Consider the following 27738-nt stretch of genomic DNA (forward strand, 5'->3'; position numbering starts at 1 on the left):
TCCAAAAGCTATTGTCAGTCCTATGGCTCAAAAACAAAAGGCACGTGGTAATTGATATAGTCACAGTCAGTCTTCAAATCTAATTGGAACTGACCCAGACACCCTCAGAGCTCCTCCTAGCCTTTCAGATTTGTAAGCATAGATGATGAGACGAAAGCAAGAAAGCTTGTGGAAAGGGGAAGAAGCCCCTTTGCGTGTTGCTGAACCAGAAAGTTTTGACTGTATGACTCTCTGAGTCTGGACAATGTCTTGTGTGTTTGTTTCCACAGAGCGTATATCATTACAGACTATATGGGCATCCGAAATGAAAGTTTCATGAAATTAGCTGCAGTAGGGACCTGGATGGGGGACTTTGTCACAGCTTGGATGGTAAGAAATTTTAACTTCACCCATTTCAAACGTCAGATGGAAGACATGTTCATAATGTTGGATACACACTACTTTTTTTTTTTAACAAATAACTTCATGAATTATTTTATTTCATGTTACATGTCAAATAACATTCCAAAGTAAAAAAAAAAAAAGAACCTTGTTTTCATGGTTAGCATTATTACATTTGTGCAAAGCCCTCAAACATCAGAAAGTCTCATTTATTTCACAAAATTTGAACGTACAGTAATTTCAGTAACTGGTTTGTTAGATAATCCAAGTCCATTTATCCCCAGTTTTTCAAGCAACAAGTCACAGGAAATGCTGAGCTCTAACTGTTTGTGTGCCTGTCAGCCCAGCATCCTGATCTCCAGCCCCTTTTTGACACAGCCGTACTCTTTGTTTTGTTATATAATTCCTCTGTCCTCCCAAGGATTAGAGATATAGTTTCATTTTCTCAACTAATGTGAATTGGATTTTATTGGATACACACTGCTTTTCATGGTTTAGAGCAAAATAGTTACCTTTGTTTCAAGGGGAACAAATTCATAAATATGGACAAATCTAGAGATTATATGCAATATCTGTTTACCTCAGGAAAAAACGTCAATACAATTTTAATACAAATGACTGTCCACCAGTATATATTTATTTATAAAATGCATATATATGTGTATGTACAAAAACATATACATATGCACATATGTGTGGCATACAAACATATATACATTCATAAAATTAGTGGAAAATTCTTTCCTGTGAAATTCTAAATAATTTTGTGAAGATTGTCTGTTTGTTGTTTTCTGATATGTATACTTTTCAGGTAAGAAATGCTGTATGGCCTGTCTCAGAAGACCATATGAAACATTCTTTAAGGACTTTAAAAATAGTTTTCTACATTTGTTTTCCTCACTGAACCTACTAACTTAATGGTAACTAAGGAGTTCTGAGAGTTGTCTGTTTAATCTCTTTTGTGCATTATCAGTCTTTATTACTATACGTCTGCAACAATTAGACAAACCATGTTTCATGCTGAGTTCATCTGCCAGGAGAGTAACTTCTCTTTCTAACCATTGAGTTAATTAAAGACAGTATGTAGCTTAAAGGCCCTAGGTCCTGTAAGTTTACAGGAGTGTCTCAGAGTGCAAAGAGCGTAACTCTCATAAAAAAGGAACACTCTAACCTTCATTGACACCTTTCATAAGTGTAGTTAATCCTAATTAGCTTTATTCAAATTCATTCACTTGAAAATGAGAGGTCTTATAAAAAGAAAGATGATGCCCAAACTAAACACGATTTGGCAGGGATATGCAACTACAAATGTGTTCCTGATACTGCAGGGAGATTCTCACAACAGTTACTGCCACTTCTATTGATAGTTTGCTTCTTACCTAGAACAGGTGTTTTCAGGGCACAGGAAGCAGTTATATCTTAACTGCTACTACTGTCATCATCCTGCAAGAGTATCAAGTAACCATAAAAGAGTTTGTCTAGCCTGTTTTTGAGCTCCCTCCCACCTCTGTTCAATTTTAGAATGTTACCAGAACAAATTACCAGATGAATTCCATTTTGTTAGCTTTAAAATCGAAATTTGAAGATGTTATTTATTTGTAATCATTAGAAATAGCAATGAGAATAAGCCAGACATTAAGACCAGGCTGCCTCATCTATTTCCATTGGGAAAAACTATTTAAAAGGAAATATATGAACTTTAAGCTTGTAATTTCCTTAAAATTTGAGGTAATGCCTTTTGGAAATTTCTGCATTAATTGTGGATTATGATTTTGACTCCATTTTATGATGGCTCTACTTACTAAAATGGAAAAGAGAACTGGAACAAGAGTTCATAAATTTGGATTCTCTGACTTGCCACCTATGGTTTGACCTTCCACAAATAATGTACAATCCTTTGAGCCTTAGTCTGCACATTTCTTAAAAGGGATTAATAGTTCCTACTGGTGCTACAGGTTTTTTTGTGGCAATTAAACGTGTGGTCCTACAGCAGGACTTAAAATGCTGACATGTAAGGGAGGTATAAGTGCTTTATTGTTATTGTTCATGTTTTTGGACCCCCATCCTCTTGACCGGGCCCAGTTCCTTGAAGTAATGGCAAAGGCAGGTCACTGATCCAAACCTTAGGCTTCCCAGACTTCCTGTCTCTTCTGTGAAGCTCCAGGAGTATGAGAATCCCACCTTATCCCAGGCCTGGGGTTCAGAGCATCTGGAGTTTCCTTCCTATTGCCCATGCTAGAGCAGACTAAACCAATATAGTACATTGCTTCCTTACTTCTGCCTGATACTGATCCTGATCAAAGTCAGGGGAGAAGCAACAGACCAACAAAACCTAAGAGCTGCTCTGGAGTTTTCAGGCTGAAGTCAGCCATTTGATACATAAATCATTTTCTTTCCCATGATGACATCATTATTTATTTGTAACCCAATTCCACCCAACTTCTCCCCAGACTTTCCCACAAAACAGTGTTTCCTAGGCCATATATAGCTCTGCCCCTATTTATTGGTTATATTATTATTTTTTTAAATTAGGCTATTTTTCTTTTGAACCATAAAGTGGGGTCCAATGCCTAGGCAGCATTGAGAGGCAAATGCATAGTACAGCTTTGACCAAAGACCTTTAACCCTTCCTGGTTGGATTTTTGCCATGCACTCTTCTGCCCTACTCTTATGGTTTAGGGGAATACCAATAATTCCACAGTTCAATCTGTAGTCTTTCTCTCCATCATCTGTCTTACCTTCAGAGTTTCTCCTAAATTTACTACTTTATTGCCTTCTATTTCTACTAACTAACCTGATAACTTTTTACCTTTTCCTATACTATAGATTACTGCTCCAATCAATACTTCCAATACCACAGAAGTAGGACTAGATTGAGGGTCAAGAAAACTATGTTATAGCTTTAACCCAGCAAACCTTTTGGGCCCTCTCGTCTGTTCCTTTCCGCAAACTGAGGAAGAATCAAAATCCCTTTCTTCTTATGTGATCTGAAAAACTGACCTTTCCCCATTAGCCACAGGGATAGAAATGGCAAAAGAAACAGTTCTCTCCTGATTTGAAAGTACAGTCACACAGGGAGGATTCCCAGAGCACATCATTTCTATTCCCATTTCTATTCACTGACTAGGCGGTATGTTTCCATATAAATATTTATCTGTCTACATATGTGTCATTGATAACATTTTAAAAATATAATAGTTTTCCTCATGAGAGGAGTCTAAGGAAGCTTTGACCTTCATTTCTCCATAGAATTCTCATCATGAAATGAATATCAATGATGGTGACCATTGTGGAAAACCAACGGACTATTTACATTTCCAATAAAAGCGTGCCTTTCAATACAGTTCAGAAATAGAGGCTTTTTCTTTGGTGGAAATAATTCAGAACTTTTCCTTGGTTTTAAAAGGCACATCAGGACTGATGTGATCCACAGGCAAGGCTGATATCAACCAATCTGACAAAAATCTTTGACCCTCACACTACCAAGTGTCAAGCTCTGCTAGGTTCAGTTCCCTGGCGGTCCTGACTTTTTCAGGCTCTGTGGTATGCCTTGTACAGAAGGCTATAAGTATATGTCAGGGTTCAAGTTACTAATTTTTTTGTCAAATAGACTTTTTAAAAATTAGTATAAAAGAAATACATAAAATGACTAGTGAGGTAATTCATCATTGAGCTGGCCCTTTATGTTAAGAGTTGCAGAGACGAGCTCTATCACAAGGACACACAGAAAGCAAAAACGCTGGGTGTCTCATGCGACACCATTGCCACGTAACCCCATGTTTGCCCATGCTCTGTGCCATTAAGTAAAGAGCCAAGGAGGGTCAGCTGTTCCACAGCACATGGCTCCAACTTGACCACCTCCCCCGTTTGGAAGACACAGGTCACGGCCTCTGCTGAGGTTTAAGGTGGCAGGGGATCCTGAGGACATCATGATGGCCCTTGCTTCTGCCCCTCACTTAATACCAGAGGGAAAAATCACTTCCTGTATATGTATACCTAATCATCATCCCCTTTCTCCAGTTCCTGATTCCTCCTGCTCTGATGGCTTTCTCTTACAGCAGTAAGTGGTACATGGCTCATGTTGGTGACAGGGACATCAGACTCCAGGTTTGACGTTCGTGGCTGTGGGGAGGTGAAGGAGGTTACAAATAAAGTGAAGACAGTTCTGATGGTAAACACTAAAGTCATCATAAAACTTATAATACACCCTACATCTAAAAACCACATACTGTATTGTAACTTCCAATAATCATGGGACCTTGGTTGTCCTTGACATGCCATTCCGAGAATTGTGTGTGGACCTTTGTGTATATATGCCACGACTGGCAAAGCTTCCACCATGGAGTCATGTCATACACTCATAAAACAATTCAGATTTTTGTCAATAGCCTTTGCCTTTATTTCAGGTTATTACAGTTGTTACTGAACCAAACCTGGGTCTGCCTGCCCACGCACAGTAAAACCAAGCTACTGACACTGGCTTGTGGTGAAGGAAAGTACAACGTTTATTGCAGGGCGCCAAGCGAGGAGTCCAAACAGCTAGTATTTATAAGGCCCAAACTCCCCGAAGCTTTTCAGGGAAAAGTTTTCAAAGACAGGGTAAGGGAGGGGGGTTATGGGGTGTGTGAACATCTCATGGACATTATTCTGATTTGTTGGTGGTGAGATAATCAGGAGTCAACATCATCAACCTTCTGGTTCCAACTCTTCTGGGGGTCCACATGCTTGTGGGTGGAAGAGTTAAGAAGTTAACTCCTTCCACCTGGTGGGGGTTTCGGGATCTGCAAAGCAGCTCAAAGGACATGGCTCAGAATATTTTCTATAGCAGTTGAGGAGGAACTAAAGGTCCTTGACTTTGTTTAATGACTAAACAGATTATTTTGTCTTTTTGCCTGTTTTCCTTTCTTTCTGCATTTTCTCGCTTCTTTGATTAAATATACTCTTTGGAACTCAGGGAAGCCTATGAGACTACAGTTTTTTGACAAACAAGAGGCAAGCAGAGGTCATGGTGGGGTTCTGTTCCTGGAAGGCCTCATAGGATCCTGCTCGGTTACATAGTGATCATTTGTTTTTAAAATTATGCGTGATTTTAACAGGTTTTTTCTTCTTCTTGAAATTGGAGATGTATTAGAACCAGACAAGCTCAGTCAACGCCTTCATGTGGAAATGCATTTGGATTGATAAAACACAGCCTTTGTAGTTGTATTAGAACAATAAATAAACTTTTAAAATTTGCTTAATTGTTTCTTTCTTTTGAAGTTCTAGTTAGAATATGATTTTAGAAAAAAATAAGTTTTTAAAAGTATATTTTACCCTTATATTTTATTTATTTATTATTATTATTTTTTAAATTATTTATTTATTTATTTTCTGCTCCGGGTGTCAGTTTCGGCACGTGGAATCTTCATTGCCACGTGCAGCATCTTCGTTGTGGCGTGGGGATCTTTTTTTTTTTTTTTTTTTTTTTTTTGCAGTACGCTGGCCTCTCACTGTTGTGGCCTCTCCCGTTGCGGAGCACAGGCTCCGGACGCACAGGCTCAGCAGCCATGGCTCACGGGCCCAGCCACTCTGCGGCATGTGGGATCTTCCCAGACCGGGGCACGAACCCGTGTCCCCTGCATCGGCAGGCGGACTCTCAACCACTGCACCACCAGGGAAGCCCTGGTGTGGGGATCTTTAGTCACAGCATGCAAGATCTAGTTACCTGGCCAGGAACCGAACCCTGGGCCCCCTGCATTGGGAGCACGGGGTCTTAACCACTGGACCACCAGGGAAGTCCCTTGCCTCTCTGTTTTAATCCTGCCTCTTTTATGTGTAAATACTACATTATCCCTCTAAATATTTGAGTGAAAAATTTTGTCTTCTTATTTTTCACACATTTTTCATTTCTTCAGAGAGATTTTTTTGATTCATATTTATGTTGCTAATATCTTTGTTTCAAAAGGTTGTGTTTATTTAACAGGCAAAGCTGTAAACTCTTTCTACCTTACTTGACTATAAACTTCTTGAGTGGAGTTACAATGTCAATTGTGTTCACAATTGTATTCCTAGCACACAACACAGTACCAGGCATAAAAAAGTAAAAGGTGCTCAAGAAATATTTATTGAAAGAATAAATATATATATCATAAGAGGACATAAGCAGTAAGTTCTATTTCTTCTTTTCTCATTCAATTTTGTGACTTAGTGTTACAAAATGGGCATTCTAGAATATTGAAAATGTGGAGGGATGAGACCTGTACTGTTCCAGGTGCCTCGATATCAACTCCCTTCCTGCCTCCCCCCAGTAAAGCTCTTCATTTGCTCTTGCTTAGCTTGTTTCCATAACCAGGAGGATATGTGCTAGGAACCACCCTTGAATAGACATAATAGATTGTATTTTTAATTTTTATTGAAATATAGTTGATTTACAATGTTGTGTTAGTTTCAGGTGTACAACAAAGTGATTCAGATATATATATATATATATATATATATATATATATATATATATATATATATATATATATATATATACATATCCACTCTTTTTTAGATTCTTTCCCATATAAGCCATTACAGAGTATTCAGTAGAGTTCTCTGTGCTATACAGAAAGTCCTTATTAATTATCTATTTTATATATAGTAGTGTGCATATGTCAATCCCAGTTTATTCCTCCCCCTGCCCCTTATGCCCTTGGTAACCACAAGTTTGTTTTCTAAATCTGTAACTCTATTTCTGTTTTGTAGATAAGTTCATTGGTACCCTTTTTTTAGATTCCACATATAAGTGATATCATGATATTTGTATTTCTCTGTCTGACTGACTTAGTATGACATATATATTCTTTTTTTAGAATCTTTTCCATTATAAGTTATTATAAGATATTGAATATAATTCCCTGTGCTATACAGTAGGGCCTTGTTGGTTATCTTTTTTATGTATAGGAGTGTGTGTATGTTAATCCAAAACTCCTAATTTATCCGTCCCCGTCCTTTCCCCTTTGGTAACCATAAAAGTTTGTTTTCTATATCTGTGAGTCTGTTTCTGTCTTGTAAATACATTCATTTGTATCATTTTTGTTGATGTAATTCTCCTAAATGGTGATGTAACCTTTTGTACAATTTTGCATTCTTTGGCAAAATAAAGATTGAGACTCTCAGATCCCCCCAGATGATTCCTTGAGTGGTCATTGTTGCTTTCAGGAGCATAGTTCTGCTCCTGGGCGCAACAGAAGGAAACTAGGTTGAGATATATCCATTTAGCCACTTAAGCAGAGAGCTTTTACTGTACTATGTAAGACAGAAAATTGGTTAAACTTCAGTGGACAGAGGCAGAGAGGATTAAAGAATGGTGTATACTTGAGAATAATTTATACTTCTGGGTTAGTATTTATTTACAAATCTAGAACAGAATAGAGAGAGGAACTATTTCTGCACCATTCAAAAGTATTGAATGTATATATATTGAAGTATATAAGCATTCCTTCTAGCTTAAATATAGAAAATATGAAATACATTTTGTAATTATAAATACATACCTAAAATTTGGTGAGTTTTTTGGTTGTCCCATGTTTATTTCACACTTACTAAGGAAGGAGTGTGATTATCTGTGCTATTTTCATTTCACCAAATTAGTAATAGTTTATTTAGTTAAAAGTTTTCTGTTATACATGTCACCATTTTGTGGACTGTTCTGCACATGCTAAGTTTGTCAGTGAACAATAACCTGGAATATAACTGACATCATATCTAGTTTGTTATTCTGTCTGGAACTGAGTTTTTCAATTCATATTATGATCAATGCCAGTTTTCTAATTATTTCTTTTCCACTGATATTTCAAAATGACAGAATAAAGAGCATAATTGAATTGATTTAATATCTGAAATAAAGTAACAATAATATCTTTACTGAAGTTCATAATAAAAGAGCATTTAAACTGTGAAATGTTGAATAGAAGGATCATAGTTAGAAAACACATCGAACAAGTATATATGACAAGTGGAAGGGGCAAATCAGATATTAAACCATGGGATCTGGACCCAAGAGCCCAGCATTACTTTGAGATGTTCTCTTTTGCTCTCTTTCTCTGCCTGTTCATTGAAGCTATTTCATGGTTGCAGTCTACTTTTTGATTAGTAACCCCATGTTTGGTAAATTTATGTTGTGTTTCCCTATTTTATACAGTGAAGTTGGAAACTGGATCAAGCATTTAAATAAGTAATAAACTATTTTTCTATAAAGATTCTCTCTTAAGTGAGATACCATAGAAAAAGAGCATGTCTCAGAGATTTGGGGGCACATGGCTTATTGAGGAAATGCTCTTCAGGGAAATCTGTAAGGAGAGGAGAGAAACAAGAGAGAGATGGGGAAGGAAGAGAGCAAAGATGTAGTCATATGGTCTCAGGTAGTCTATCCTTGGCTTGACCCACTGGGCAGGTGTTATGTTCTTGGGGAGTGGAGTGTACCAGTAAGTGAAGGGGATCTGGGTGGGACACCAGCATCACCAACATTGATTACCACACTGAGAAAACCCAAGGACATTAGATTGAGTGGCATCCATAATTGCCAGAAAACATTGTCAGTTCGTTTGATTATTTGATTGAAACAGAGAACGTAAGAGAGGAAATTTTTTTACATTTCTTTTTTATGCATTAGAAAATTTGAGGGAACCAAATGTGGTCATTTTGCTTCTGTGTGTATAAATATTTTAATGTTTCTATAAATATTTTAGCATTGTGTTTCATGTTCCTTCAAAATAATAAGTTCTTACTAAAAAATTAATAAGACAGGAGAGTCTAACCTCCTGTTTACTGATAGCATCACAAATGGTGATCAGGAGTCTTTTAATTTTTAGGAATCTTGGAGTTTTAGAGTCCTAACAGAATATGATATGAAAAAAAAAAGGATTTCTGAGTAAAATAGATTATAGTGTAGAATATAGATATTTAGGAATAGAAGCACAAATTCTGTCTCTGCTGTAACTCTCCTAAACTCAATCTCTATCAGAAATTCCATAGTATGTTATAGGTATATTGTATGTAATTTATATTCATTTATTAAAAATTTATGCAATATATTACTCTAAGTGTATAAAAGGCACCAGGGAAGTGTATTGGATTGAACTATTTATTGGATTGAACTACATTAAGATGTGAAAGACACTAAGCACATCTCTTATAGAAAGACAGCCCTACTAGAGGCAGGAGATGCTCATTTTTCATCTTTTCCATCCCCAGCTTAGTTTTAGCATTTTTCAATTCCATTACACTTTATTCTATTACCTAGTTTATACTTCCTCAAGGCAGATTTCCTTTTTGTCCACACATTTGTTATGATTTTTCTAACATGATGTTCCACACCTTTTAAAGCACCATTTATCAGTCATTTGCCTGAAATTTAAATAAAAGCAGGGAGACATTGATATTTTTTCCTCTGAAAGTCAATAATATAATGAAATGAGTGCCCGTTGTTAATATTAGCTCAGAACCTCAAAAAAGAAGCTATGTGCTTCTTTTTGTAGTCATTTTAGAAGTAGTTGGATTATTCCCCTTATACATTTTTTTAATGTTTTATTTAGTGCCTATTCCTGTGGGCCAAGCATTATTTTATGTTTGTGTGTGTGTTGTGTGTGTGTGTTGTGTGTGAATGTGTGGTGTGTGAATGTGTGGTGTGTGTGGTGTGTGTTGTGTGTGTTGTGTGTATGTGGTGTGTGTGGTGTGTGTATTGTGTGTGTGCTGCGTGTTGTGTGTGTGTTGTGTGTGTGTGTGTAAAATTTTAATTAGTTTTCAGAGTTTTCAGTGCTTTCAACTACTGTGCTATCTTGCCAAGCTAAATAATTTTCTTGGGAATATTTAATCATAGATATCAACAAGACATGGAATATAGCGTAGAAGTTGGTTTGATACTTTTTTTCTGCCAGTGTGTCAATAAAATTTGTCCAATTTTGTCATTAGTTGGGAGAGGGGAGTTGCATATCTTTTTAGGTACTAAATGATAGTACATCACATCTTTGCCAAACTATTATTTTTAAAGTTTAGAAAACTCATATATTTTTTACTGTTCCCTTTTGACAAATATAGGTGGTTGAAATCCTCTTATTTCTGGGACTGGAAGAATGTAAAAAATAGCTTTATATAATCTTTTTAAGATAGATACTTCAATTCCTGATTTTTTAAGTGCTAAGTGTTTTGTTTATATAAAATTGCTATCCTTTAGCAGTTGTTTGCCCCAAAAAAGATTTTTATGTTCACAGTGTATGTTGCATTTGTAGTTAAATGTTCTATAAACATCAAAATGAAATTTATAACATGAAGTGCTAGTACTTATGTTTTATTTTTGTTGCTTTATTAAAACTGTTACATCATATTTCAAGAGACAAATATTTGAGTGAACAGAAGGAATATTTTGATAATGAATGATTAAGTAAAACTATGTTTGGCATATATTCTTCTCTGTTCTTACATATCTGAAGGCTGATTTGTAAATAAAGAACTTCTGTTTGCCTTGACTGACAAAATATGCTAAGGTTTATCCCAGACCTGAGCTTGACTCCAGTATCCTTCACTAGTCTACCAAGTTGCTCAGTGAAACATCTTATGTAGCTTTGTGAACATACTATTGCACAAGGAAAGGAGTAAATTGTGCATACAGTACTCATGGAACTTATTAATTAAGTATAATATCAAATAAATGACCTTTGACATTTCTGAAGATACCAAATAGAACAGATGATTAAGTTCACATCAGTAGTTTCTTTAATACAACAGACGAGGGCTCACAGAAAGAAAGTTAGGACACCACATGTGCCAACTTAAAAATTCCAAATTGTTCTTGACTGCTAAGCAGAGAATATATTTGAGAAGTATTGCCTAAATGAGTCAAGTGCTTGAGACGAAACAGGAAACCTGGAGAGATGCCATCTGTTTTCACTGAAAAGAATAGCACCTCTCATAAAGGTTTTAAAATATATCACGAAAGATACTGTGAACCTGTAGCTTTGGAAGAAATATGAAAGCTAATAATTTTCAAGATCTGAGTACTTTTTCCCTTGACTCATCTTATAATTATCCTAATTTCTATTTGACATTTTCAATTTCAACTAGAGGTGACAGAATCAATGAAAGATTTTTGACAAATCCAAGTGAAGAAAAAAAAAAAGTAATGCATCTTATTTCACTTCAATAAAAAATTAGCAAAATGAATCAACTTTCTGTGTAACCATATGCTAGATATCTAAACTCATTTATTCATTAAATGAGTATTTATTTATATAGTAACCTTATACTTTACAACCTTATTATACAATGCTTTTCAGTATTAAAGGGGACTAAGTATAATTAAAATTATAAAATTGTTGAAATATTTATTGACCAACAAATTGGATTTACTATATTGGTAGAGATATAAAATGTCTTTTCAAAGACCATTTAAAAATTCGTTTTTTTTCTAAAGTACAAAAATAACATATACCCATGTGTAGTAAAGCAAATATATATTTTACAAATCCTTTATTTTGATTATATGAACACAAATAAACAAGCAGAATAATTATTCTTGGCACCAGTTCATGTACTTTACTTTCCTAGTCCTAAAAGTCTCTATGGTAGTGTCATTGGTATCTTTCTGAAGTTGTTGACACCTCCAAATGATGATATAGACCATAATATTTTTGAGAAAATATGTTCTCTAGTGTCGAAAGCCCTGTGAAACTCAGTGTATTCTATTAAATGGACGATTGTACAAATTTATTTTTAGTAGAATTTTAGCCCTAATATTTCTGTGGATATCATATTTTTGCTTCCATTCAAACTACCTTTTTTTCACAAATATTTTTACATGATACAACTCATCAAATAAGTTTTCTCTGTCATTTTAAAATATTTTACCAAATTTTGATGCTGCAAAGTTACAGACCTTTAGCAGCCCAAGACAATTCTGAGGGTCTCCTTCCCTTATTCATTAATCTATTCACTTAATAAATACACACTAAACACCTACAGGATAATAACAAATGAGTGATGGAGTAAACATTAGAATATATTAAATATGGTAAACATGAAGTTCTAATATCATTGCGTTTAATGTTAATTTCCTCTTTTTAAAGGAGTCTCCTAAGTGCCTTGCCCTAGCCAGCCCTTCACAAGACTTGCTGGGTTGGCGAGTGTTCAGGCTGTGTGGGAATTGTTGTCCTACACCATCTTTTGGTCTATTCAGATCTTCCCTACCTTCTTTGAGTATCCTCAGTCATCAATTTGTGATGAGGTTTTAATGAGTGACGGTGGCTTTCTGTGTTAAACTTGGATGAATAATAAATGCTGAAGTTGCAAATTCGAATGCCCTGAGGGCCAGGCCACTCTAGTACATTGTGAGACATCGGTATGAGATAAAACGGTGTGCAGTCGGGGGTAGCTGTGTTGAACCAGAGAGCATATTCCCACAAAGAGGTGACGAAAATTCAGTTTTGTGCAAAAATACCAGGAATGAGATGTAGGCTATAATTTCAACACAGATTCTTCCCACTGTCCACCTGCTTCATGCTTTCATTAAGCTGAAGACTGACACAGGACATGAACGTGGAGAGATGGGTGTGATGAGTGAACTTTGGGCAGGTGCCATTTCGGAACATCTCAATCACACCTCTTAAACGTATCCATCCTCTAAGAGTTGGTTCTCCCTTTTTGGTTATGGCCACTGACATGCAGGGGAGACAAGAACTCCCTGTGCTCTAATCACAGCTGATGAGAACACCCCGAGTCCTTGTACCACTTAGTGCTCATCTCACCCAAACAGTGAAGGCACAAGTGGGCAAAAATCATTTTCACAATAACACTTTCTGAAGTGTTAATGAAATGCTTGTTATTGAGGTCAAGCTAGCCATTACTAGCATGGGTGCAGAGAGACCTAGAGCTCATGCCGAATTTGTTGACTGACTAGCTTTGGTTCATCATAGGGAAATGGTGTGCAGGTGGGTACCTAATGACTATGCATTGTGCAGTTCTTAAAGTGAATGCAACTATCATTAAGTTTTTAACATTTATAAAACTCTGAGGCAGTTTCTAAATAGGTACAATGAACTAAGCTTATTGTTTAGTTGGTAGCCCCAATCAATTTTTTTATCTGCATTCCATAAGGCAGTCATTTGCAAATTTGTCTTTACATTAGAATCTCCTGGGGAGCTTCAAAGACCACTGATGCCTATGTCCCATTCCCAGGGATAGGGACTTAAATTGTCTGGACTGTAACCTGGGTGTTGGAATTTTTTAAAGGTTTCCAGAGTTCTAATATGCAGACAAGTTTGGGGCCATTTCTCTTAGGTGATTCCAGGAAGTTTGGTGTGAGAGTATTTTGACATATGCTATGGGGTCATAGCCATCTGATATTAAGGCTGATGGGAAATCAAAGGAAGGAATCTTGTGTTGCTGGGAGACTATACAACAGAGAAGCAGGCATGAAGGCAAAATGTGTGAGAAGAGGGCTGGTCTCACACACCTTGCCACAGGGGGATGTAAGTGCTCCGTAAATTTTCCCTGGCCTCCAGTGGTATGTCTAGAACTTGATTTGGGCTTCTTACAGAGCAGCTTTGGCCTTGGCTTCCTTCTGATACTCACAACAGACTCCTCTGAATATATACCAGCCTTGCTGAAAAGCTGACCAATGTCATCTGCCTTGGCTTTGGCTCAAATTATTCAAGAAGTCTGCCTCTCCAGAGAGCAGGACAGGCACCCCCCACCTCCTTCCAGCTCATAAGATGGAGAAGAATAGTCATGCCATCATTTTGCCTATTCTAATAGAGTATCATCTATGTAAACTTCCTTTCAATCCACCCCTACCAGCAAATGACCCACTCCCTCAATTCTCCATGTGCTTTAATTTGATTCTTTACTTCTCATTAAATGTTACTAAGTATTGGTGCCATTCACTCAGAGAGTGGGTTACTTTTAATAATTATTACTTAGAGAATATGGCTGTGAACTGCTGTGAGATAAAGCATGTGGAATTATGACTGTTACTATTGTTAGTGTTACTTAATTTAAAAAATTATAGTGTTTCATAAATGAGAACATCTTAAAATACAGTCTGCAATTTGCATTTTCTGTATGAAGACTTTTTACGTATTTTAACATCTTTTAATTTTTACTATACTGTCCTTCCCATAGCTCAGCCAAACTGAGCTAACATAAAGATTGTATAGTCACCATTTTACATGTTTTTTTAAAATGAAGTCAGCTTTAAGTAGTTGACTCTAAATTATAAATATACATGATGTTAATGTTATGTCATTTGCCAGAATCTCCTCTGTTTATAGGAATTAAGATATGAATTATATGGATTATGTTTAGTGATGAAAACTCCCAATGAAAAGTTTATATTCTTCAACAAATGCTTATATCTCAGCTATGCTTTCCAAAGGTTGACAAGACAATCTTGAGTAAATAAATCATAGTTCCCATTTACTAAAATAAGTGATTAAAAACTAGCATTGAAAAATGCTGAATTTTAAAATATAATCTCGACACAAAGTAGATAATTTAAACTTTTAACTGCCATGAAACTTTATCTCATAATTTTCTCTCCTGATGAGCTCTGAGTTCCAAATAGTATTGGAATTCCTCTACTAAGATTAGAGGCAAAAAAATACATTCATTTAAAAAGGTTTCTTGGCATTTATTTTTAGTCCTGTTTATTTTAGTAGGGTCCAAGTTACAGGTTTTATTAAAATACTAATTTTATAGTTTCTAAAATGGATTATATGCAGAAAAATATGAAGGGAGGGGGTTTGGGCCAAATATGACATTCAAGAAGCAAACTTGAGAAGCAGATGCGTAAAGATGACATTTTCCCAGTCAATGACAATTATCAGGAGCCTCTCATCTGATTTCCTGCCGCGTTATGTTTCCACAACAGTTCATTGACTTGTCTATAAAAGTAAAGCTTGGTGTCAATTAAGGTGTGACAACAAAGGAATTCAATAGAAAACCCAGGGGATTGTAAAATAAGTGTAGATTTTAATGCAGAACTTTTGAGAAAACAGCTGCGCAAGAACAACAATTTTTGATGCACAGTGGATCTTGACAGAAGCTCAGATCCCTGATATTTCAGTCCTGTTCATTTGTCAACATAAAGGCGAGATAGAGTCTTATGGGATTAAGCAAACTCCACGTCTAAAAATATAGTTTGACATTTCTTGAATGCACTTGACAAGACTCCACATAAAATTATATGAGCATTCTTTCCAGCTAAGAGAAGAACTTTAAGGGAGGCTGAGTTGTTTTATTCAAATTCAGATTTCATCTTTGGTTGCCATGGCATCTTAAAAATTTAATTTTATATTGTTGAGTTTTAAATGTTAGGTATAGGGTGTTTGAGTATAGCTGGAAAATAACAAACTTTAAAAATGTTATTGTAAAAATTAAATTGCATTTGGACACACACAAAAAATGAGCAAGGCCTGAAAAAAGTCAGTTACAGAGATTCTACGCAATAGGAAAAGTGATTATTGACTGTGTTGTCAATACCTGTCCGTGACCGCCCTGCTCTCTGGCTTCCTTGCTGTGGTACAGCTGGCTGACAGATTGTGGCTAATGGGCAAGCGGAGAAAAAAGGTGGTGAGGAGGAGTGAGGGTTGCAGGATTCAAGATGCCAGCGGCCTGAGAGACTGGGCTGATGCATGTGTGATGGCCAGCGCTGGTGAGGGGCGGGGATCTGCAGGAAAATTCTGTGGTGATTGGGATGATTGGGAGTCGGGGGTGTTAAATGAAAACTATTTCATGGAGAGAGAAGTGGAGGGAATTGTGTAGGTCTTGGAATAACCTTTCAGCAGTGGGGGCGGTGAGCGGCAATGATTGCTAATCATCAAATACTACAGCTATGGGAAGTGGAAGGCTGGTACATGTAGCGCCTCAAAATGCTAAGTGCTCCTCTTAGATATAATGTCTGTTACCACCTTAAAACCTCTGCCTCTTTGCTTTTCCTTCCCTTTGAGAAACATTTGCCAGCTTGTTGGACTTGAGCTCTTATTCTCTTTTCCTGCAGGAACAACAGACTGCAGCGTCCATCCACATTACAAACTCTTTAAAAACCTTTCTTTTTTTTTTTAAAGAAACAAAACTAAAGTCAGATGGTTTAGTTTTCTAAAACGAATGCAAAGGTGTGAATGGTTAATGAAGCTGAAACAATTGCAGAGCTGTGCTTTTGCAAGCTTGCCGAATGCCAGCCCCACTTTTGATGTTAGCATTTTTTTTTCCCTAAACAGTGGGCCCATAATTTTTAATGGGCTTTGCCCATTCATCCTTGAAATTCATGAGTATAATATGCAGTCAGATAATCACAAGATTTGGTGTCAAACTGTGAGGCATATAATTTCTGCATGCCTATGAATTAGCACTTGATACCCTCAAATGTATTTCCTGTTCTCCCTAAACATACCATTAAAAGTAAAAACGCTGACAAAATTATTATTAATTACTTTGTGACTTTGTTGAAATCATAAACAGAATAAACTTAAGTGGGATAGTTCTTGAGGTACTAAAAGTGACTTAGAAAATGAATCCAAGCTACCAGATTACCTGGTGAGAAACAAAGTGCTGATGTGGAAATGACAGAGAAGGCAAAGAAACAAATGTAGGCAGTTTACAGTACTGTGCCTCTCCACTCAGGCTCCGAGTTTCAAATCAGAGAGTGGATGAAAGTACAAAAACCCTGGCCAAACGAAGGCTGAGAGAGAAGCGGCAGATTGTAAATTAGCAGGACCCCGTCACTAACCTGGAAACCAACATGACATTTCCCCAGCTGTTCTGAGGATCAAGATAAAGACTGAGAATGTGTAAATATACAAGCTACTCCCTGGAATAAGGCTCATGAATTTGTAATCAGCGGTAACCCTTTTAAATCACCATATCTGTTGTCATTTTAGTGAGCATCTAAATTACTTTAGTCATGTACTTTTTCCTCATATATATGTGTGTATATATATATATCCATATACAGATACATATATACATATATATATATATATGATTCATCTGGAGGAAAGTCAATATATTAAAAAATCTGTTTCTCCATTCTTCCTTACCTTTTAAAACTTTTATTTTAGAAAATAAATGATGAAAGGAATGATTGGTTACAGTTCAAAATAATCCATCAATGAAGCTTATTTTAAGAAAAAAATGCCATTTATTTTTTAAAAGATGAATTGTACATAATTTTTCAGGAATACTACTATTGAATAGTATTGGATTTCATTTTACTGTTTAAAAAGCTATTCTGGGGCTTCCCTGGTGGCGCAGTGGTTGAGAGTCCGCCCGCCGATGCAGGGGACACGGGTTCGTGCCCCGGTCCGGGAAGATCCCACATGCCGCGGAGCGGCTGGGCCCGTGAGCCATGGCCGCTGAGCCTGCGCGTCCGGAGCCTGTGCTCCGCAATGGGAGAGGCCACAACAGTGAGAGGCCCGCGCACCGCAAAAAAAAAAAAAAAAAAAAAAAAAAAAAAGCTATTCTGTCCGTGCCCTGTTTCAGATTGGTGATTCTAAAGGAATTATTGTAGTTGCCATAGTAACAACAATCACATATAAAATTCATTGAGCCCATGTGCCAGGAACCCTTCTAAATGTTTTAAATCTATTGAATTATTTAGGCACAGTCCTATTAGATATATTTATTATTACTCCCATTTTACAGTTGAAGAAATGGAGGCATTGTACGCCAAAGATCACACAATTATTAACTGATTATAATGAAGAGGTTTCATGAGCCTCGGGCAATGGAGTTATTAACGGATACTGAGTAACATCTCATTTATGTGACACCAAAAATGTTTTTTTTTTTTCCCACTTAATATTTAATATAAATGCAACTTAATCCCTGGAGGTTTGTGATGGTAATTGTGTTTTGATGAAAATGTTGCTGAAGTTTGTTGTATGTATCCCTATCTTAATAAACAAAAAATGATAAAGATAAGTTAACCCTTTTTATTTATAGTGGAAGAATGTTGAATTTGCCTAGGTCTGGGTTCAAATCTCAATCCTATTTCTTAGGTGTTACATAACCTGGGCCTTAGTTTCAGTATTAGTGAAATGTACTGATACCTACATCCTTGTAAATCATTTAGTGTGGAACTTGGGTCTCAGTAGGCTGTCATAAATGCTAGCTGTTATTTTTATTACTTCCATTTCCTTCAAAGGAAAGTGAATATAATGCTCACTTTACAGGGGTTTTGTGAAGTAAATCAGTAGAATTGTATATGCTGTCATTTCTAAATGTGTATGTGTGTGTGATATACCCTAGCACAATGCTTAGTAGTTAAAATTCAATAACATATAGATTAAATGGGTTAATGCAGATGGAGCACTTAGAAAAATGCCTGGCACATAGGAAGACTGATTGCATGTTAGTTATTGTTATTACTATGGTATCATTTAGTTTCCATCATTCAGTTTGTTGTCCTGTTATATTTATTCCCTATTCTTGTTGATTTATGGTTATGGTAAGTTAGTTAATTCACTAATTTTTATGGAATGCCTAGTGGTGCCAGGTGATTTGTTAGGTCCTCATCACCAAGGTCCATAATTCAGGAAGGTGAGAATTATGTAGTGAGGAAGGTGGTGAGATCAGCTATACGTGTTGGTTTGAGGCGTCTATGGGACATCTGGGTACAGGAGCAGAGTCAGCAACTGGATATAGAAATTAAATCGGGCTCTAGACAGTCATTTGGCAATCATCAAAATTTTTCTATTATTTGAAACCATGAAAGAGAATTTAAAGAATAAGAAAGGGAGTTATGCTGTATTGGAGCTCCAGAGAACATAGACATTCTAGACAACAATTGATACATATAAAAATAACTAAAAATAAAACAGAGTGAATAGTCAGAGACATAAGAAGAGAACCATAGCAACTTTGGGCACTGTATGTGAGCAGAGCATTCGCAATCCACCCTGGACTTCAAATGCCTATCCAATTCTTCTACGACGGTTGACATAGTGTCGCTTGTTTAGGCCTTCATACAAACTTTGGGGTGGCTGCTACTGCCTGGTCCCACTCTCCCCACTTCCTAAGTGTCCTCTGCATGAAGCAATCTGATATCTCTCCAGGAATGGCAGTTGACACTCTGTCCTCACAGTGCATTTTTTCTCCCTCCCCAGAGCTGAATGGTGTTGGACAAAAGTTTACATTTTCTTCTTGGGAAGAAAGAGAACAATTTAGCAAATCCATAACGTCTACATTTAAACAGAAGTCTAGATACCAGCACACTTAAGAAATAAGATTAAAATTCTTCAGCAGTATGTTCATCATTTTTAAAATGCTCACCAAAGCTTTTCAAACATTCTTAATAACTTCTGTCCACAAGATGATTCCATGACATAACATCTAGGGATATGGGGAGCTTAAAAATGCTCTAAAACCAATTTTTTTCAGGATGAGCTCTATATTTATCTAGCAATAGTATAGAATTTCTATCTTTAGCTAAGTCTGCATTTCCGAAATGATCTTTCACTGAAGTTACACGAAGATAAGAGAATCAGTCAGTAAATAAATTCTTACCTTTGCATGCTTTGCCTTAGAAGCAATAGGTAAATGTGTGACACTTTTGAAAGCACGGTGATAAAGATTTTTGATAGTCAATCAGTTTTATTTGTGAGAATTTATAGCATTGAGCATGAAAAGAGAAAAACTGGATTTATTTTACTTAAGCTAGAATGATGATTGGAAAAACTATTTCGCTGACTCCTCTGAGAAGGAAATGGTGAGCATCACCAAACCCTACTAATTTCAAGCATTGTTGGATTGCCATTGATTTGCTAGTATTCAGAAATGGGAGCTCTAAAATGTAACATTCTAGGTAGTATCCTGATTACCTTTTATGTTTTAAGACAAGCATATCTAATCTTTTAATGGCATTTAGGATTATTGAAGCCACTCATCATAATATGCCAGGTCAACTGGATTTTTTCTGAAGTATTTTCTTGTTTTCATTTAGCATTGAAGCCCTAGATTGGAGCAACCTGTTGTTTTCTTTCTTCCCAAATATGAGGGATCCCAAGTTAATTGAACTGGCTCCCAAGACTCCTGGGGGCATGGGCAGGAGTTAGGGTGGTTTTGGGCATAATGTCTTCTCCATCGCCCATGGAATACACAGTGGAATGAGGGAGACCAGAGACACAGCACCAAGGAGTCAAAATGTAAACCAAAGCCACAGAACCATACCACTCTGAGGGGCTGGACAAAAACCCTGGTCAAAGACAACAGGATGGGAATATAGAGCAAGAGTTTTGAAATGGAGAGAATAACCAAGGAAGATTCCTTAAGTTCTAGAACCTAATAAGGGGATTTCTGTATTAAGGGGCTAGCAATCTTAGCTGTGGTCGGGTGGGCAGTTGGAGCAGCAGATATGAATACAGTGACCCTGTCAATATTCTGAGAATTGCTTAAACTAAGGTCTGGATGGTTCATTTTAACCACATTCATGGTTAGTAGCACTAAGTCCTTCAGTTGGACTTTCTTTTCAAGTGAATCTATAAAAATGAACATTTTGGGGAGGTATTACCAGTAATTTTGTGGAAGAAATGAAGTTTCATGTTGTGTTTGGACCAGAGTCAACTTGAATCTTCTTACTAAGAAGGGTCTTCCAGGGAGAGCCAGCCTAAGCATTGAAAATGCTTGCATTTAGGGGAGATGTCTTTATGGGGTGAATTACACAAGACTGCTCTGTTTCTAAATGGACAAATCAAATGTTCTAAAATAAACATGTTTTACTACTTAAGTGGTCATGCTTCTACAAGCCTTGCAGTTAAAAGATTATATTTATTAGCCCTCTAGTCAGACTGTTATGTTCACTGATATTTAAGCATTCTGCAAAATCTTCCTTATTGAATGGTTAAGAACAACTTCTGTACAGAATTCTCCAAGTACTCTGTCTTTCAAATTAGCCTCCTTACCCAGATTTACAAAGCTTCTTATCAAACACAGAAATAGCTTAAAATATTGCCAGAGCCTGTCAAGTCTTAAAGCCTATAATTTTTCATTCCATACTAGTATTGTGTCTAGCCCCTGTAGTTGATTGATAAATGTGTGTTGAATGAACACTCTTCTTATAAAAATTGCCACATCTCTTGTAGGATTTTTACATCTTTCTTCCACTTGAGTTTCCCAGAAGTTTGGGATACACTAGGATAGCTCCTAGAGTATTTTTTTCCTTAATGGATTTTTATCTAAAATCATATGCAGTAAAATGTACCTTGTTATACTAAATATGAATTTGTATACCACAGGAAATATCTCCATGGATGATTCTACTGTCAAATCATGCAGCATAACAATACTGAATGCACTGTAGTCTTGTTGGATTATACAGTTTGTCTTATATTAAATTCTCCTCCCCCCCAGAGACTAATACAGTTTTTTTGGATGCCTAGGCACACTCTTCTTGCCCTTATTGTATTTGAGATTTATAGTGTAGAAAAAATAGAAACTGTGGGATCAGATGATTGGGGTTCTGGCTTCAGTTCTGCCACTTCCAATCTGTGGGACACTGAGTAAGTTACATAGACTTGTTGAATCCTAGTTTCTTTCCCAGGAGAGTAAAGAAAGTGATGTGTACAGATACACAGTTCTGAGGTTGCATTACATAATATAGGTCATAGTATGCATAATACAGGTGAGTAGTTCAGAGCCCTGCACAGTCAGAGCTAAAAGAAAAGCTATTTAGTCTCCTCTTGAAAATTCCAAACTGTCCTTTTATTTTCTAAGTTCCTATATTTTTAGGTCAGGTAAAAAAATCTTGGATCTGTAGGATTGATAGGCCACCTTGTAGAACCTGCTGCTGTGATGATTATCCTCCCAAGACATTTTATTTGTACAAGAAATATATGGGTGTTACTGAAGCAATGGAAAAGAAAAAAGAAAAAAATAATCACTCATTCCAACCACCTGAGAAAACCATGGTTAATATTTTATTTTCTTTAAAAATGTTTATGCTTTTGTAAATTATTATAATTACATTTCAATGTTATATTCTAAATTCTATCATTTAGCACACTAACATGGGCATTTACTCAGTGTTATCAAAATCTTTGCAATGACTGCATCATAACTCTGTATGATTGTAACCTAGTTTGATAAGGATTTTTCATTGTTACATATTTAGGCTTTTTCTAGTGTTGTGCTATTCTAAATAATGATGCATGTTGTGCATGAAGCTTTTTCAGTTTTGTCTTGTTATTTTCTTGATAGAGATTCCCCAGATTAGAACTTTTGAACCCCCAAATATGTACATAATTTTTTATTGTGGTAATATAAGCATAACGTAAAATTTACCATTTTAACCTTTTTTTTTTCAGTGACATACCATCAGACTGCCACAAGGGCAAAGAGTCATAAAATCTAAGGTTGGCAAAGACATGTGGAAATGGTCATTTTCATACATTGTTGGGCATTGTTCAGCATTTCTACAAGCTTTTAAGAAAGAAATTATCCCACACCAAAATTTTAAGTGAACTATCTTTTCATTCAGCAATTCCACTCCTAGGAATCTAGCCAACAGAAAATACTTGCACATTGCAAAACTAGTGTATATACCAAGAATTTCACTACTATGTTGATTATAAGGGCAAAAAGTGGTAAATAACCCAAGTGTATCTCAGTGGTCAAAGAGTTAAATTATGATATGCTCAGATTTTAGAATATAATTCAATCATTAAAAAGAATGAATTAAGGATACATATGCCTTCACGGAAAGTTTTCCATGATGGAAAATGTCTGGAAGCATATATGCTAAACTATTAAAAGTTAACTTTAATTATACAGTTCAGTGGCATTAATTCTCATTCCTGTGGAACCATCATCACCATTAATCTCCACCACTTTTCATCTTTCCAAACTGAAACTCTATATCCATTAAATGATAACTTCCATTCTCTCCTTCACCCAGCCCCTGGCAAGAAACATTCTACCTGCTGTATCTATGAATTTGACTACTCTGGGTACCTTATATAAGTGGGATCATATAATATTTGTCTTTTTGTGACTAGCTTATTTTACCTAGCATAATGTCCTCAAGATTCATCCATGTTGTAGCATCTACCAGAATTTCCTTCATTTTTAAGGCTGAATACTATTCCACTGCATACATATACTACCTTTTGTGTGTTCATTCATCCAGTGAAGGATACTTGGGTTGTTTCCACCTTTTGGCTAATATCTGGCTATGAATATTGGTGTACAGATATCTCCTGAAGTCCCTGCTTTCAGTTGTCTCTCCAGAAGTGGAATTGCTGTATCATATTGTAATTCTGTGTTAAATTTTTTGAAGAACCACCATACTGTTTTCCGCAGCAGCGGCCGTACTATTTCAGATTCCCACCAGCAATGCACAAGGGTTCCATTCTCACCAACAGCTATTATTTTCTGTTTTGCTTTGTTTTGTTTTGTTTTTTTAGTAATAGCCATCCTATTGAATGTGAAGAGGTATTTTATTGTAGTTTTTATTGGCATTTCCCTAATGATTGGTGATGTTGAGCATCTTTTCATCTGTTTATTGGCTATATGTATATCTTCTTTGGAGAAATGTCTACTTAAGTCCTTTGACCATTTTTAATCATATTGTTTGTTTTCTGTTATTTAGTTGTAGGAGTTGTTTATATATTCCAGATATTAACCCCCTATCAGATATATGATTTGCAAATATTTTCTCCCATTCCATGAGTTTCCTTTTCACTGTTGATACTGTCCTTTGATGTGCAAAAGTTTTTAATTTAGTTGGATGAAGTCCAGTTTATCTGTTTCTTGGTTTGTTGTGTGTGCTTTAGGTGTCACATCCAAGAAATCATTGCCAAATCCAATGTCATGAAGATTTTCCCTTATTTTTTCCTCTAAAAATTTAATAATTTTAGCTCTTATATGTTTAGGTCTTTGATTTATTTTGAGTTAATTATTGTATGTGGTATAAGGAAAGGATCTGACTTCATTCTTCTGCATGTGGATATCCAGTTTTATCAACAGTATTTTGTTGAAAAGACTGTCCTTTTACTGTTGAGTGGTCTTGGCTCCCTTGTCAAAAATCACTTGGCCATATATGCAAGGGTTTATTTCTGAACTCTCTATTCTATTCCATTGTTCTGTATGTCTCTCTTTATGCCAGTACCATATTGTTTTAATTACTATAGTTTTGTAGTAATTTTTGAAATCAGGAAATGTAAGACCTCCAACTCTATTTTTCTTTTTAAGATGAACTTTTTATAAAACTGAATTTTCTATGTAGAAATAAGCACGTTCATTTTAGGCCAAAGAACCGAGCAAGTTTCTTTCTACCTTCTGGAGGGAGAACCAGTAAATTTTACATCCTGATAGATCGATACACTCTTTTCCCTGTGACTTAATTTTTTTTATTTTAAACTTTTTTGGGGGAAATAATTTTAGACTGACAAAACCTTTGCAAAAATACAGAGTGTAACTTTGTATCCTCCAACCTACTTCCCCTAATATTAATGTCTTATATAACCATAATTTAACTATATGAAAGAGAAAATTGGCATTGGTACAGCGCTATTAACTAAATACAGATCTTATTTGAATTTAATCAGTTTCTCTGCCAATGTCTTTTTCTGTTCCAGGATCTGATCCAGAATTCCACATTTTCTCTTTGTAATTGACAAAAAAACCTTTGGAGATATACCTTTGAGATGACACAAATGTTCTATTTCTCCTCAGACTTTTGCCACTAACTTTAGCATCCATTAGTGAATTTTTCCTGAAACAATTATTACTGTGGTGTTTGCCTAGTGGTGATTTTATATTTCCTTCATTCCTTCTACATTCATTGATTGGACTTCTTTTGAAAGGAAGAACTATCCCTTCTTCCCCATTTATTTATTTAGAGCATATTTTTAAGCCTCTTAATACAGTTAGCCAAATTGATTCCTAAGAGATTTCTTCCAAGTTATGCTTCTTAGCAATAGTATTTAATATTATAATAAAAATGCTTTGCTCAGTCAGTGGGTCAACATATCACCTTCTCAAAGGCTCTCTCTGACTAGCCTATCTATATTAGACTCCCCCCAACTCTAATATTCTCTATTTTATAAACTGAGCACCATGAGAGAGAATATCAGGGGACAGTAACTTAAAGGGGATGGTCAGAGACAGTAAGATTTTTGCTGAGACCATAAGTATGAGAAGGAGTCAGCCAGAGAGAAAATGGAGGTAAGAGTGTTCCAAGCAGAAGAAACAGTGTGTGTACAGCCCTGAGACAGCTAAGTCATTGTTGTACTCAGGAAACTCAAGGAAGGCTAGTGTGGCTGGAGCATAGTGGGCAAGGCAGAGATGCTTAGGAGATGAAGTTGGGTGGTAAGCAGTGGCCACATCCAGCAGAGTCTTGAAGACTTTGTTAAGAAGGATGGCTTTTATGGTAGGGACAGTGGAAGCCACTGGAGGACAATTTTCATAGGTAGTTTCAACGTTGTCAGTTCTGTTATTTACGTCTGAATTTGTTTCCTAGGGCTGCTATAACAAAGTACTACAAAACAGCAGGATTAAAAAAAAAGATATTTATTCTCCCACAAGTTTGGAGACTAAAGGGCCGAAATCAAGGTTTTAGCAGTACCATGCTTCTTTTGAAGACCCTAGGAGAGAATCTTTTCTTGACTCTTCCCCACTTCTGGTGACTCCAGGCATTCTTTGGCTTGTGGCAACATCTGTGCCTCCATCTCCACATGGCTGACTTCCCCCCGTGCATCTCTGTATCTTTATATAGTGGCCCTTCTCTGTCTCCCTGTGTCTCTCTCCTCTTCTAATGAAAGACACCAGTCATATTGGATTAAGAGCCCACGCTATTCCAGTCGGACATCTTAACCAATTACATCTGCAAAGACCCTATTTCCATATAAGGTCGCATTCTAAATAAGGTACTAGGGGGAAGGATTTCAATATACCTTTTAGGGAGACACAATTCAATCCATAACACTGCCTGTATTTTTTTCTTTTACTTTTGCACACCCACCTGTATGGTAGGTTTTGGTAATTTTCAAAATCTTCCCTGTTGTCAAATTGTCCCCCTTTTAAGTAGCCTGTTCTTCTTTTACTAATGTAATAAGTTCATATATTTTGCTTAGGCTATAAATTAGAATTGTTTTTGCATTGGAATTTTATAGTTGGGAGCCATTTTCCCTGATGTCTAGTTGATTGCCTTCTTTTGAGTTAGAATGTTCATTTTTCCATATATCTGCAGGATATGTGTAATTTCATGAATTGTCTGTTTTGACATTTATCCTTTGATCACTTAGAACACTAGAATTTTTCTTGCTATCATCTATAAGTACTTGATATGGAAATTATATTAATGTTTCATCTGTTAAATTTCTGCACAAAACATCTCAATTTGTTTTTGGTACTTTAAATATTTATTTTTATAAAATGTTTAGTTTGGATTTTTTTATGTTTCAGTTTTTTTCTTTGAAATTTCTTTTATACATTTTGAGCACAGAAAATTTATTAAGAAGTCAGATAAATATTCTCCCCATTTGATCTTCTAGTTTTTATGGGTGAATTTTCTTTACATTTAAAGATCTTTAATGCTTCTTTTTCCTAATTATTAAAATGATGCACTTCATATCTATTTATAAATGTAAAATAAGTGGTTAATGTTTAAGAAAATTCAGAAAGGTTTGAAGGGAAAACAGTTTTCCATACCTCTATGATTCACCGGTAACTGCTTTTAACATTTGGTTTATTTATTTTCAGGCTTTTTTCCATGCAAATATTTTAACCATATTAATTAAATCTTTGTATACAATCTGCAGAGTCTCAATTTTCTTGACATTATGATCACAGCATGTTATTGAACATACTTTTTAAATATTTTTAAAGATTGCCAAATGTACCATCATACAAATACTTTAATAAAGGGGTCAGAGAACTATGGCCCATGGGCCAAATCCAACCTACTGTTGGTTTTTGTAAATAAAGTTTTATTGGAATGCAGCCACACTCGTTTGTTTACATATTGTGTGTGACTGCTTTTATGCTACATTGGCAGAGTTGAGGAGTTGTGACAGAGACTATATAGACCAAAAATCCTAAATATTTCCTATCCAACCCTCTACAGAAAAAGTTTGTAAACTCTGCTCTAATATACTTTATTATTCTTTGAGTTTTGTAATTTAAGTAGTTTACTTCTTTTGACTTAATGTATAACCTGGCAATGAAATTTTGCCTATTATATTTTTCTTTACCTTGAGTTTTCTTAGGCCAGAATTTTTAATACCTTTAATATAGTTATTCATTTATCCTTTCGTTCATTCAACAAAATGTATTAAATATGTATTTTATAACTAATGCTGTATTCATTTCTGGGGATACACTTACAAACAAGATACACATGATCTG

At 35.9% G+C, this 27738-nt stretch overlaps 1 protein-coding gene across 2 annotated transcripts in view; it reads left to right on the forward strand.

Moving 5' to 3' along the window:
- TMEM117 (transmembrane protein 117) overlaps positions 1-27738 on the forward strand; it is a gene marked incomplete at both ends in the record, with an annotated part of 528632 nt that overhangs the window by 289173 nt on the left and 211721 nt on the right. Inside the window, one exon of one of the 2 annotated variants that reach the window (XM_079715373.1) lies at positions 270-369. The exons of the other annotated variant lie outside the window; for it this stretch is intronic. Within the exon in view, the coding sequence (XP_079571499.1) occupies positions 270-369 (100 nt within the window). The remainder of the gene's footprint in view (positions 1-269; positions 370-27738) is intronic. 2 annotated transcript variants of the gene reach the window in all.

Source organism: Hyperoodon ampullatus (assembly GCF_949752795.1).
Source record: "Hyperoodon ampullatus genome assembly, chromosome: 11".
Lineage (NCBI taxonomy): Eukaryota > Metazoa > Chordata > Mammalia > Artiodactyla > Ziphiidae > Hyperoodon > Hyperoodon ampullatus.